Source organism: Trachypithecus francoisi, unplaced genomic scaffold, assembly GCF_009764315.1.
Source record: "Trachypithecus francoisi isolate TF-2019V2 unplaced genomic scaffold, Tfra_2.0 Lachesis_group13, whole genome shotgun sequence".
Taxonomy (NCBI): Eukaryota; Metazoa; Chordata; class Mammalia; order Primates; family Cercopithecidae; genus Trachypithecus; species Trachypithecus francoisi.
This window is the reverse complement of record NW_022681458.1, coordinates 130991695-131005032: the sequence shown is the minus strand read 5'-3', so window position 1 is coordinate 131005032 and position 13338 is coordinate 130991695. Positions and strand designations below refer to the sequence as shown.

At 50.2% G+C, this 13338-nt stretch overlaps 1 protein-coding gene across 1 annotated transcript; it reads left to right on the top strand.

Annotated features, from left to right (window-relative positions):
• Positions 1–9556: 9556 nt before the first annotated feature.
• Positions 9557–10864, top strand: GPR148 (G protein-coupled receptor 148). The gene has a single exon (XM_033232150.1). It carries the CDS (start codon positions 9686–9688, stop codon positions 10727–10729), a length of 1044 nt encoding a protein of 347 aa, XP_033088041.1. The 5' UTR covers positions 9557–9685; the 3' UTR covers positions 10730–10864.
• Positions 10865–13338: the final 2474 nt, after the last annotated feature.

Below are 13338 nucleotides of genomic sequence, written 5' to 3'. Positions count from 1 at the left end.
AAGGCTGGGAGACTCGGCAAGTCAGCTTCTTCCGCCTTCTTCTGCCTGCTTTTTCTCGCCATGCTGGCAGCCGATTGGATGGTGCCCACCCACATTGTAGGTGGATCTTCCTCTCCCAGTCCACTGACTCACATGTTAATCTCTGCTGGCAACACCCAGAAACAATACTTTGCATCCTTCAGTCCAATCAAGTTGACACTTAATATTAACCACTAACCACCACATTCACCTTCCCTGCTGCTCTGCAAGCACCCTTGGGGCAGAGGCCACATCTCACTCGTGTTGCCGAAGGCCTGGGCAGTGGGAGATGTTGCTCCCTGAGGCCTCTGTGACTGCCTCCTCCTCCCAGCCATGGTGATGGCGCTGCCAGAAGGCAGTGACTGCCCTCCATTCCAGAGAGATGTTGTCGTAGGATCAGGAAGAACAGAGGGGTAGGGCTGAGGGGTGCTGTCCCACGCTGCGCACCCCTGTGCAGGACCTACCCTCTGAGACTGAGGTTGGTATCACATGGTCGCCTGATGCCTTCAGATCAGCTACAGGAGTGCAGACTATGTTCCATTCTGTGCTGAGAGTGAGGGGTGCCGCTACCCTGCCTGCATGTTGTCTGAGAGAGGAAAGTGCTCTTACTCTTTGGAGGTAGTTGCAAAGGACTTGGGTCACCGATGTTGAAGGCAAAGTATCTCTTCCCTGCCTCAGCTATATTTGAAGAAACCTTCAGGGCCTGCCTTGACAGAGCAGGTTCCAGTAAGTGGCAGGTGAAGACACCTGGAGAAGTAGGGCCGTCCACTCCTGCTGGCATCAGATGTGCTGGTGCTACAGGGATGGTGACGACAGTTGGCTGTCCTACCACATGACCAGGCGGGGAACACAGCTCCTTATGCTACCTGTAACGCAACACATCTAGATCCAACCAGTAACTCGCCTCCTCCTCAGTGCTGAGGGTCCGTCTCCAAAGTGGTGCCTGAATGAACTTAGCAAACCTTACAGCACTTAACGGGAGACCGGCCCACCCTGGAGGGCCTAGGCTCCTCCGAGGGTCCCCTGGCCACTCCAGCAGGGCCTTCTCACATGCTGCTGGGGAGTGTAGAGTAGATGCCGTGGAGGGCATCTCGCACAGCTGACCATGTGATTCCTCCTGCCAGAAAAACATCCTAGGTGAACATTCAGACTCCACCTAGCAACCTTGTCACTGCCCTGCTTGTAAGACTGGAAAAAAGCAAAAGCATCCATCAGGGAACAGCGGGGAAATAAGTGGTGAGGTGCCCAGAGAAGGGAATGATGCAGAGCATTTTCAAAGAATGAACCAGGCCTGTGAATGGCAACAACACTGGCCCAGAAGGTAGGATGTTGAGTGGAAAATGCCAGCAGTAGAATGAAGCAACCACACCAAATACAGAATAAATGCTATATATAGTTCAGGGACTGTGTACTTGCAGCAAAATTCAAAAACATGGGCAGGAGGAAGATATGGTAACTCCGGGGTGGATACTGCACAGGGAGGGAGAGAATAGGCCAGAGGATGGGGACAAAGGGGTCTGTAACTGTATGTGAGAGGCTTTGCTGTGTTAAAAAATGTATACAGTATGTAATATATGTATACATGTAAATATATTTATATCTAGTTATATGTAACATAAAACGTTATATAAAAATAATTAGAAGCAGGCCAGACACAGTGGCTCTCACCTGTAATCCCAGCACTTTGGGAGGCCGAGGCAGGTGGATCACTTGAGGTCAGGAGTTCAAGACCAGCTTGGCTAACATGGCAAAACCCCGTTTCTACTAAAAATACAAAAATTAGCCGGGCATGGTGGCACACACCTGTAATCCCAGCTACTTGGGAGGCTGAGGCAGGAGAATTGCTTGAACCCGGGAGGTGGAGCTTGCAGTGAGCCGAGACTGCACCACTGCACTCCAGCCTGGGCGACAGAGCAAGACTCTCTCAAATAAGAATAATAATAATTGGAAGCAAATATGGCAAAATGTGAACATTTGCTAATCCTGGATAGTGGGTCCATGAGTGTCTGCTCATCCTAGTCTGCATTTCTCAGTGTATTCCAAATACTTCACAGTGCTAATAAAAGAACAAAGTGTTTGCTATAAAATTTTTTTTTTCTAGAGATGGAGTCTCACTCTGTCACCCAGGTTGGAGACAACCCCAACCTCCTGGGCTCAAGTGATCCTTCTGCCTCAGCTTCCCAAGTAGCTGGGACTACAGGCATGCGTCACCAGGTATGGCTAAGTGTTTAATTTTTAATTTTTATTTTTGGGGAGACAGAGTCTCATTATGTTGTCCAGGCTATTCTCAGACTCGTAACTTCAAACTTCTGGCCTCAAGTGATCCTCCTGCCTCAGGCTTCCAAAGTGCTGGGATTACAGGGGTGAGCCACCATGCCCAGCCTTTTCAGTATATTTCAAATAAATAGGACACAGTGCTAATAAAAGAGTGCTTACAAAGCATTTGCTGTAAATTAATCTTTTTTTTTTTTCCAGACGAGTCTCACTCTGTTGCCAGGCTGGAGTGCAGTGGCACTATCTCGGCTCACTGCGACCTTCGACTCCCTGGTTCAAGTGATTCTTCTGCCTCAGCCTCCCTAGTAGCTGGGATTACAGGCGGATTACACCACCACATCCGGCTAATTTTTGTATTTTTAGTAGAGACGGGGTGTCACCATGTTGGTTAGGATGGTCTCGATCTCCTGACCTTGTGATCCACCCGCCTCGGCCTCCCAAAGTGCTGGGATTACAGGCATGAGCCACTGCGCCCTGCCAATTAATCTTTAAAGTTAAATGAACCCAACAGGCCGGGACCTGCATGGCAGGAGTGCTCCAGGCAGAGGGGCAGTGCGTAGGTGGACTCTGGGCTGGGCATGGGCGGGGTGTGCTGAGCAGAGGACAGCAGGTGGGGCAGCTGCCGCTCTGCAGGGAGGGTAGCCACAGGGCTTTGCAGACCAGGACAGCTGGGATGACTTTAATTATCATCCAGACTTTATGGACCTTCAGGAGGCTTCAGTGGGGGTGGACATGGTGGTCAGAAGGGAAATATGGTCATCGACTAAAGAGGCTTTTCTTTTCTTTTTCTTTTTTTTTTTGAGACAGAGTCTCACTATGTCGCCCAGGCTGGAGTGCAGTGGCATGATCTCGGCTCACTGCAAGCACCGCCTTACGGGTTCACGCCATTCTCCTGCCTCAGCCTCCCGAGTAGCTGGAACTACAGGTGCCACCACCACGCCCAGCTAATTTTTTGTATTTTTAGTGGAGATGGGGTTTCACCGTGTTCGCCAGGACGGTCTTGATCTCCTGACCTTGTGATCCGCCCGTCTCGGCCTCCCAAAGTGCTGGGATTACAGGCGTGAGCCGACGTGCCCAGCCTGAAGAGGCTTTTCAAAGGCTTCCCATGTGTGCTAAAATCCAATAAAATAAACTCCACCACTCAAGTCAATGGATAAATAAAAAGTCGCTCTGCCATGAGGAGAAGGGTGATAGAGATGCTAGTGTGTGGAGGAGCAGAGCCTACGCACACTAGGAGGAGCAGGAGGCGGGCCAGTTGCCTGTGGGGAAGAAGGACCAACTGCCATTATCATCCTTGCCAGCGCCCCCAGGTGCATACAATCAACATATTTATCCTTCCCAGAACTGACTGGGCACCGCTCTGAGTCAGCAGTCACCATGTGAAGTGGGATTGGGGCATGGGGCCAAAGAGACCCAGCCCTGCAAGGAGCTCAGTGTGGTAGAGGGGGTCAGGCCAGAAATTGAAATGGGGGGGAAATACTAGGGGGCTCTGGCAGCTGTCAGAATTAGTTTATCATTAGCAGTACATATTACTTATTTTTTAAAATCCAGGTTTAACCAAGAGATGCAGCAACATTCCAATATCCTTTGATACGGATTGGAAATCTAACTGTAAAGATGTCAATATGCTCAAGATCTCTCAGATCTCCAGGAGCGTTCCAGAAAAGCATCATACCTCTGACACTCCTGATCAATTTAGAACCTGGCTTTGGAGGAGCACTCCTCTTCTCTACCTCTGGCCCATCACAAGGACGCCTCCCTCTGCTTCCAGGACTCCTCCAGCCCATCGTCTACCTGGGTGTTCACTCTATCCTTGCAGATGCTGCGTTTAGTCTTGTTGTTCTGCAGTTTCAGTTGCTTCTCTCCACCCTCCTGTCACAGCCAAGGAAGCCCACGTGAAATGCCATGGCACGGCCCTGGCCTCTGCTCAAGCTGAGTCTTTGGCCTCAGATTTCCCTCTCACCTTTTCCCCCAGTTTAAATCCGCTAGTCTTAAAGACAAGCCATTTTAATCTTCGGTCTGGCATTTACCTCTCTGCACGATAGGCACTGAGGGTATGCTGGTGGGCAGGACAGACACAACCCTTGCCTTCATGGAGCTGATCCTCGTAGCAAGGTTAGGCATAAACCACACATTAAACATTAAGAAAAATTGTAGTAAATGGTGTAAGAGGAATAAAGGGCAATATGTGAGTACAGGCATACCTTAGTGCATACAAGGTATGTACCATAATAACGGATGAAGGTGGCTACACTAAACAACAAATTTTCCGTGTAGATGAAACAGCTTTCTGTTGAAAGAAGATGCCGCCAGCCTGAGTAACATGGAGAAACTCCTTCTCTACTAAAATACAGAAAACAAAACCAGGCCACGCACGGTGGCTCACGCCTGTAATCCCTGCACTTTGGGAGGCGGATCACGAGGTCAGGAGATTGAGACCATCCTGGCTAACACGGTGAAACCCCGTCTCTACCAAAAATACAAAAAATTAGCCGGGCGTGGTGGCGGGTGCCTGTAGTCCCAGCTACTCGGGAGGCTGAGGCAGGAGAATGGCCTGAACCTGGGAGGCGGAGCTTGCAGTGAGTGGAGATCACGCCACTGCACTCCAGCCTGGGCAACAGAGTGAGACTCCATCCCAAAAAAAAAAAAAAACCCAGCTAGGCATGATGATGCATGTCTGTAGTCCCAGCTACTAGGGAGGCTGAGGTGGGAGAATCACCTGAGCCTGGGAAGTCAAGGCTGCAGTGAGCTGTGATTACACCACCGCACTCCAGCCTGCATGACAGAAGTGAGACTCTGTCAAACAAAAACAAAAACAAAAAACAAGAAAGAAGATGCCATCTAGGGCTTCCATAGCTAGAGAGAAGTCAATGCCTGGCTTCAAAGTTTCAAAATAACAGACTGACTCTTGTTAGGAGTTAATGCAGCTGATGACGTTAAGTTGAAGCCAATGCTTATTTACCATTCTGAAAATCAGAGGGCCCTTAAGAATTATGCTAAATCTACTCTGCCTGTGCTCTATCAATGCAACAACAAAGCCTGGGTGACAGCACATCGGTTTACAGAATGGTTTACTGAATATTTTAAGCCCACTGTTGAGAACTACTGCTCAGAAAAAAAGATTCCTTTCAAAATATTACTGCTCATTGACAAGGCACCTAAGAGCTCTGGTGGAGATGTATATAAGGAGGTTAAGGTTTATGTGATTTCTAACACAACATTCATTTTTCAGCCCATGGATCAAGAAGTAATTTCAACTTTTGCCTTACTATTTAAGAAATACATTTCATAAGGCTGTAGCTGCCATAAATAGTGATTCCTTTGATGGAACTGGGCAAAATAAACTGAAAACTTTCTGGAAAGAATTTACCATGTTAAATGCCAAGAGGAACATTCATTATTCATGGTAGGAATTCAAAATGTCAACATTAACAGGTGTTTGGAAGACATTGTTTTCAACCCCCACAGATAACTTTGAGAGGTTCAAGACGTTAGTGGGGGAAGTAACTGCAGATGTGGTAGAAATAGCAAGAGAGCTAGAATTAGAAGTGGAGTCTGAAGATGTGACTGAATGGTTGCAATCTCATGATCAAACTGTAAGAGATGAGGAGTTGCTTCTTATGAATGAGCAAAGAAAGTGATTTAATTAGATGGAATCTACTCTTGGTGAAGACACTGTGAATATTGTTGAAATATTACATCCATTTCTTCGATAAGGCAGCAGTAGAGCTTGAGAGGATTGACTCCAGATTTGGAAGAATTTCTATTTACTGTAGGTAAAATGCTATCAAACAGCACTGCATGCCATGGAGAAATCTTTCATGAAAAGAAGAGTCAATCAATGCAGCAAACCTCACTGTTGTATTTTCAGAAATTGCCACAGCCACCCCAGCCTTCAGCAATCACCATCCTGATCAGTCAGCAAGTGATAATCTTTTTGCTGGTGGAGAGCCTTGCCTCGATGTTGATGACTGCTGACTGATCAGGGTGTGAGGATGGAAATAACACAGGATTTGGAGTGAGACATGCCTATTCTCCGCCACTTATTTGTTAGGTGGCCTTAGGAAAATTAGTTGGCCTCATATTGAAGTCAATTTCCTGATCCTCGGCAGCGTTCTGGAGGGCGAAAGGAAACGTTAAATGGTACCCAGAATTTGCCACGTCCGTTCTTTGTGCATTACCTCTGCCACACATGCATGTATCCAGGTGCAATGATGAGGGCCCGGGGGTGGAGATGTTCTCTGCTCCTGCAGCTAGGTCAGGTGACATGGCTAGTTGCTGAGGGACACTGTATTGCTACCAGGAAACCAAGAACCCCTGTTTAGATAATCCTTTTCAATCTGGTAGTCCTGGCTGCCAGCTGCCTTTAGGAGCTGCTGTGTGATGGGGGGCCCACAGCTGGGAGTCTCAGTCACCTCTGCCAGTGCCCACTGCCCACACTCTGACTGCCGGAGCCTCGACCTGGCACCACGGTGAGTAACTCCTGTCCTGCTGCCACCACTAGGGGACATAGCAACAGGGTCTGCATGTCTCAGGAAAGATGGCTTTTTTTTTTGAGATGGAGTTTCGCTCTTGTTGCCCAGACTGGAGTGCAATGGCTTGATCTCAGCTCACTGCAACCTCCACCTCCTGGATTCAAGAGATTCTCCTGCCTCAGGCTTCTGAGTAGCTGGGATTACAGGCATGTGCTACCATGCCCGGCTAATTTTTGTATTTTTAGTAGAGACAGGGTTTCTCCATGTTGATCAGGCTGGTTCGAACTCCTGACCTCAGGTGATCCGCCCGTCTCAGCCTCGGAAAGTGCAAAGTGCTGGGATTACGGGCGTAAGCCCCGCCAAAATATGGCTTCTTCATAACACAGACGTGACCTTAGGCAAGGCACTTAACCTCCCTGGGCTTCAGTTTCCCACAGAGCAGCATGTCATTTCTGTGAGATGTGCTCAGTGCCTGCACAGAAGGTGTCCCACGGTGAGGCCGTGGGTGGTCACTATTACCTCACCTCAGCGGTAGGGCCCAGGAGCATGTCCATTCTGTGGTTTAAACATGTTTGCATTAGGCACACCTACAGTCTCAGTTTACCTCCAGGTTCCTAGAGGGCAGGGACACTCCAGCATCCCCAGGCTCTTGAAGTGCTACGGATGGCTGAGATTCGACTTCCAAAGTTATGGTCAGATTCATTAGCCTGTGCTGCACACCCACCCTGCGTCTGCACCCAAGGCCAGCAGGCCCCTCCTGACTCATAATGACTACAGGAACCGGGGCAGAGGAGTTAAAGGCTGCAGGGTCCTAACCAGGGAGGTGACCAGGTGACCAGGGTGACCCCACATCTGGGGTTGATTACAGTGCAGAAACTAAGGGTGGTTCTGGGAAAGCCCATCCTCCCTTCTGAAGAAACGGCCTTCCTGCACTCCCTAGAGCCAGGTCTGCATTTTCCCAGGAGGGCAGCCCGGATAGGGGACCTCGGCAGGTGACACCAAACTGACGTTCCCTTCGGGGCAGCACCCGCGCAGTGCTCTGAGATTGTTTTATGGGCTATTGAAGTCCTAAGATGATTCTCAGCAGGAGGCAGGCTCTGTAGCATCCTAGCGGCTCTTTCACCATAGAGTTACACGCTTTCCATTTCCATAACGGTGCTGCTTGTCACCTCAGCCACATTTTTACTGAGGGGTTGTCATTTAACGAGTTTCCCTCTCCTAGGGAATCTGCATTCTAAGACGCCAAAGGCCGGCGAGGGTCGTTCTGCTGGGCTGGACAGCACAGACAGGCTTGGTCTTGGCCCTCCGCCCTGCAGCATACAGGACACTCGCTCAGAGAGCGTGGCCTGCGAAGAGCTCTGCTGCCTCTCCCGGCCTGGGGCCGATTAGACTGCTCAGGGCATCTGTAAAGTGCAAGGGACCCCTAGGAGTGCAGGCCAGGGCAGCCGGGGCAGGGAGGCGGGGTCCGCCCTATGGCATCGCGGTTTCTCTGGAACGGGAGACGGGCTTTCTCAGAACCACCCTTGGTTTCTGTACCGTCATCGGCCGTAAGGGCGCAGGCGCTGCTGTTCCTGGCAGCTGCTGTAACAGACCCTATAGGAGGACGCGCTTCCGGGCTGCGGCGGGCGTGGCCTTGGGCTGTGGAGGGCGTGGTCTGGGGCGGTTCTGGGCGTGGTCCCCGGGCTGCGGGGGACGTGGTCTCACCCCCAGCGTCTGAAATTTCTGCCTCTTCCTGACCCTAAACATATCCTGCCTGTTCCCACGCGGCTCCTGCCTTCTGGAGCAGTCTGCCAGGCCGGCGGTGGGTGTTGGGCAGGGGTCTCAGGCTGCCAGCAGTCAAGTGCAGCCGGTTCTGCAGTGATGACAGGGGATCTGTGGGCAGGGGGTACCCAGCCTCGGAGGATGCTGTAGGTGGGAGAGCTAACATTGACTCAGCACTTACCTCAGGCTACGCACTGTGCTGAGTCCTTTACCTCTGGGCTTCCGCAGCGTTTCCATGAGGTCAGTGTGGTTGGCATTCGTGTTTCACAGATAAGGAAACCGGAACAAAGCTTTTCAAGGCCACGCAGCCAACACCTCGAGAGAGCTTGTTCATCTGAACGGGATCCCCAAAAGCCACCCTGGCCACTGGCCCTGACTGAGCTCACCCGACCAGCCAGGTGCCTGGGGAACCTGCCTTCCACTCCTCCCCACTAGCTCCTGTGAGGTCTCTGCCTACCGGGCCTCCTCCTCCCCAGAGGAAGGGACGTTTCCACCACACAGCGACCCCACAAGTCAGCTGAGGCTTTGGGGGCACGGAACACTCACATGGAGCCCTGAGTGGAAGGGGTGTAGAAGACACACTCACACGCTTGCACAGGGTCACCCTGAGCTGGAGACCACACCCAGGGATCTGTGAGGAAATGTGAGTGCGCCCAGGACCCTCCAGCCTGGTCCAATTTGCTGAGCCTCTAGCTGGACAGAGGTCAGACCAGGTCCATAGCCCGGAGATCCTAGTTCCAGACAACTGCTCCTTCCTTTCCTGGAGGGCAGTACTGATACTGAATATAATCCAGTGTGGTGAGAATCCATTGCACACTCCCTGTGAACCAAGCGGACAGGTTTGGGGGCCACTGAGATAGGGGACACTTCTGGAGGGGTCAGTGACTGCAAAATGGTGGCAGTGGGATGATCTGTTATGTCTACCCACGCACATGCAGCTGCACAGTCGCAGAGATGGGAATGCAAGAAGCCAGGTATGAGTTTGAATTCACATTAAAAAAAAAAATCTTTATTAAGCAGTCATTCCTAAGGCCTGCCCAAGCCTGTCATCTCTACAGAAGAGTGGCACCATCAGGACCCCTTTGGGGCAGATCAACACTCAGGGCAGATGCAGAATCAACAACCTGTGATAAAGCCAGCCATTCCTGCCAGGAAGCATGAGGGATGAGCTGGCGCCTTGCCCCGTGGGCACTACAGCTTGGCCGGCCCTGATCCAGCTCATCAGCAAGACACCCTGCATGCCCCAAGCAGCCAGCAACACATCCTTGGGCCTGGGGGACCACAAGGTGCCCAGCTCCATGCTGTACTGGCTTTTCCTTCCCTCGAGCCTGCTGGCTGCAGCCACACTGGCTGTGAGCCCCCTGCTGCTGGTGACCATCCTGCGGAACCAACGGCTGCGACAGGAGCCCCACTACCTGCTCCTGGCCAACATCCTGCTCTCAGACCTGACCTACATTCTCCTCCACATGCTTATCTCCTCCAGCAGCCTGGGTGGCTGGGAGCTGGGCCGCATGGCCTGTGGCATTCTCACTGATGCTGTCTTCGCCGCCTACACCAGCACCATCCTGTCCTTCACAGCTGCTGTGCTGCACACCTACCTGGCAGTCATCCATCCTCTGTGCTACCTCTCCTTCATGTCCCATGGGGCTGCCTGGAAGGCAGTGGCCCTCATCTGGCTGGTGGCCTTCTGCTTCCCCGCATTCCTTCTTTGGCTCAGCAAGTGGCAGGATGCCCAGCTGGAGGAGCAAGGAGCTTCATGCATCCTACCACTGAGCATGGGCACCCAGCAGGGATGCGGCCGCCTGGTCATTGTTACCTACACCTCCATTCTGTGCGTTCTGTTCCTCTGCACGGCTCTCATTGCCTACTGCTTCTGGAGGATCTATGCAGAGGCCAAGACTTCAGGCATCTGGGGGCAGGGCTATTCCCGGACCAGGGGCACCCTGCTGATCCACTCAGTGCTGATCACATCGTATGTGAGCACAGGGGTGGTGTTCTCCCTGGACATGGTGCTAACCGGGTACAACCACATTGACTCTGGGACTCACAAATGGCTCCTGGCAGCTAACAGTGAGGTACTCATGATGCTTCCCCGTGCCATGCTCCCATACCTGTACATGCTCCGCTACCGGCAGCTGTTGGGCACGGTCCGGGGCCACCTCCCATCCAGGAGGCACCAGGCCCTCTTTACCGTTTCCTAGAGTTCTTGAGTCCACAGTCTGGCAAGTTGAGGTTAAAAATCATATGTTGAATGCAGCAGCGTCCAATTATGGCTAACTTCTTAGAACAGCACATTATAATAGTGGAATTGGGCCTTTCAGAGGACCTCAACTGATGTTTTTCGCCATTTTGACAGTTTTTAAGTAGAGAAAGCTCTTTTATGACACTGAAATCCTACTTGGAAATGGAAGCAAGTAAAGGCAATCAAGCAGGGCTCCGGTCTAAGTGAAGCCTTGATCTGCATCCCTCCAGTGGCTTGCTGCACACCCTCCATGGCCACTGAGGATACATCCTTGCAACACACAGAAGCCAAAATGCTGCTGACAGTGGGAACCAGGGAGGTGAGAAGCAGAGCTGCTGAATCCTGGGACCATGAGCTCTATTTGGGCAGCCACTCAGGATGTCGGAGGAAGGAAAGGAAGCCAAGGATCCACAGCAGTAGAGAGTGTCATGGAGATACCACTATAAAGCTGGAATGTGCAAGGGTTACACTCTCACAGTAAAGGTAAATGATTACCTCACCTTACAGAAGGGGGCAGCAAGGGAATTTGCCTGCCTTGACATTGGTGCTGTGTAGAAGAAGAAAATTCCTTGAGAATTCTTAAGCAGAAGCCACTCTTCAGACAGTTTTAGAGCTAGGCTTCAAATTATGTTAGTGGTCAAAACACTTCAGTCTGTGGTTAGTGTGGTTCTCCTGGACGATCTGAGATTCAACTTAGGCTGCAGAGAATTTCCAGAGTCAAAGAACCTCAAATAATGGAGTTTCACATGGTCAAATCTCACAAAACCACACAGGGAGATAAGGCACCATGAACGAGAACAAGAAGAAACAAGAAGACAGCAGCGTCATACCACAGCTCCTTGAATTACCAACACTGGCTTACTATACAAATTTCTAGATGTTTTAAGACATTAATAATGACATGAAAACATGAGCAGGGATAATACTTTTTAAAATAACCAAGAAAATTTGGAAAAGATTTAAATAGAACTTCTTGAAATAAAAATATTAGAATTATGAGTTAAATTTAATATGGATTAAAGAGCATGTTAAACAACTGGAGAGGGACTCTGCAAATTGTAAGACAGCTCCAGATAAATTACTTAAAATGCAGCCCAGAGGGACAAAGAGAGGACCATGTAAAAGAGAGATTAAGAGACATTGAGGCTGGGGTGGAAAAGACTAATACACATTTAATTGGGAAATATAATACAGAAAATGTAGGAGGGGAAATACTTGAAGAGATAACAGCTAAGGATTTTTTCAGATTTGTTGAAAGATATCAAACCTCAGATCTAAGAAATCTAACCAATTACAAATAAGATAAACGACCAATAACCCACGACGAAGCACATCATGCGAAACTGCAAACAGCTAAATACAAAGACAAGATATTTAAAGCAGGCAGAGATAAAAGACAAAGGAGGCCGGGCGCGGTGCCTCAAGCCTGTAATCCCAGCACTTTGGGAGGCCGAGACGGGCGGATCACGAAGTCAGGAGGTCGAGACCATCCTGGCTAATACGGTGAAACCCCGTCTCTACTAAAAAATACAAAAAAAAAAAACTAGCCGGGCGACGAGGCGGGCGCCTGTAGTCCCAGCTACTCGGGAGGCTGAGGCAGGAGAATGGTGTAAACCCGGGAGGCGGAGCTTGCAGTGAGCTGAGAACTGGCCACTGCACTCCAGCCTGGGCGGCAGAGCAAGACTCCGTCTCAAAAAAAAAAAAAAAAAAAGACAAAGGAACAGCAATTAAACTCACTTTGACTTCTCAAACAATGGAAGAGACCAGCCTGACCAACATGGTGAAACCCCGTCTCTACTAAAAATACAAAAAAAATTAGCTGGGCATTGTAGCAGGCGCCTGTAGTCCCAGCTATTCAGGAGGCTGAGGCAGGAGAATGGTGTGAACCCGGGAGGCATAGGTTGCAGTGAGCCGAGATCGCGCCACTGCCCTCCAACCTGGGCGACAGAGCGATATTCCGCCTCAAAAACAAAAATACCAAAAAAAAAAAAAATTAACCAGGCATGGCGGTACATGCCTGTCAGCTACTCAGGAGGCTGAGACAGGAGAATTGCTTGAACCAGGGAGGTGGAGGTTGCAGTGAGCTGAGATCACACCACTGCACTCCAGCTTGGGCGACAGAGAACCCGTCTCAAAAAACAAACAAACAAAAAACATGGAAGCCTGAGCAACTGGAATAATGTTGCCAATGTGCTGAGAAAAGAACTGTCTTCCTAGAATTTTATACACAGAAAAACGACCTTTCCAGACCTTGACAGAACACAGAAGCTGAAAGACAGCATTCCTAGCAATACGCATTAAGAAAAGTTCAAGGGATGTATTTGTTGCAGAAGAAAAATTATTCCAGGTGGAAGGTTTGAGATGTATGAAGAAATAGAAACATCACTGGAGACTATGCAAATAAACAGGAATAGCCATTATCTAGTTGCCCACATAAAAGCAGTAAAAATGTCTAATTTCGGCCGGGCGTGGTGGCTCAATGCCTGTGATCCCAGCACTTTGAGAGGCTGAGGCGGGCGGACCACCTGAGGTAGGGAGCTCAAGACCAGCCTGACCAACATGGAGAAA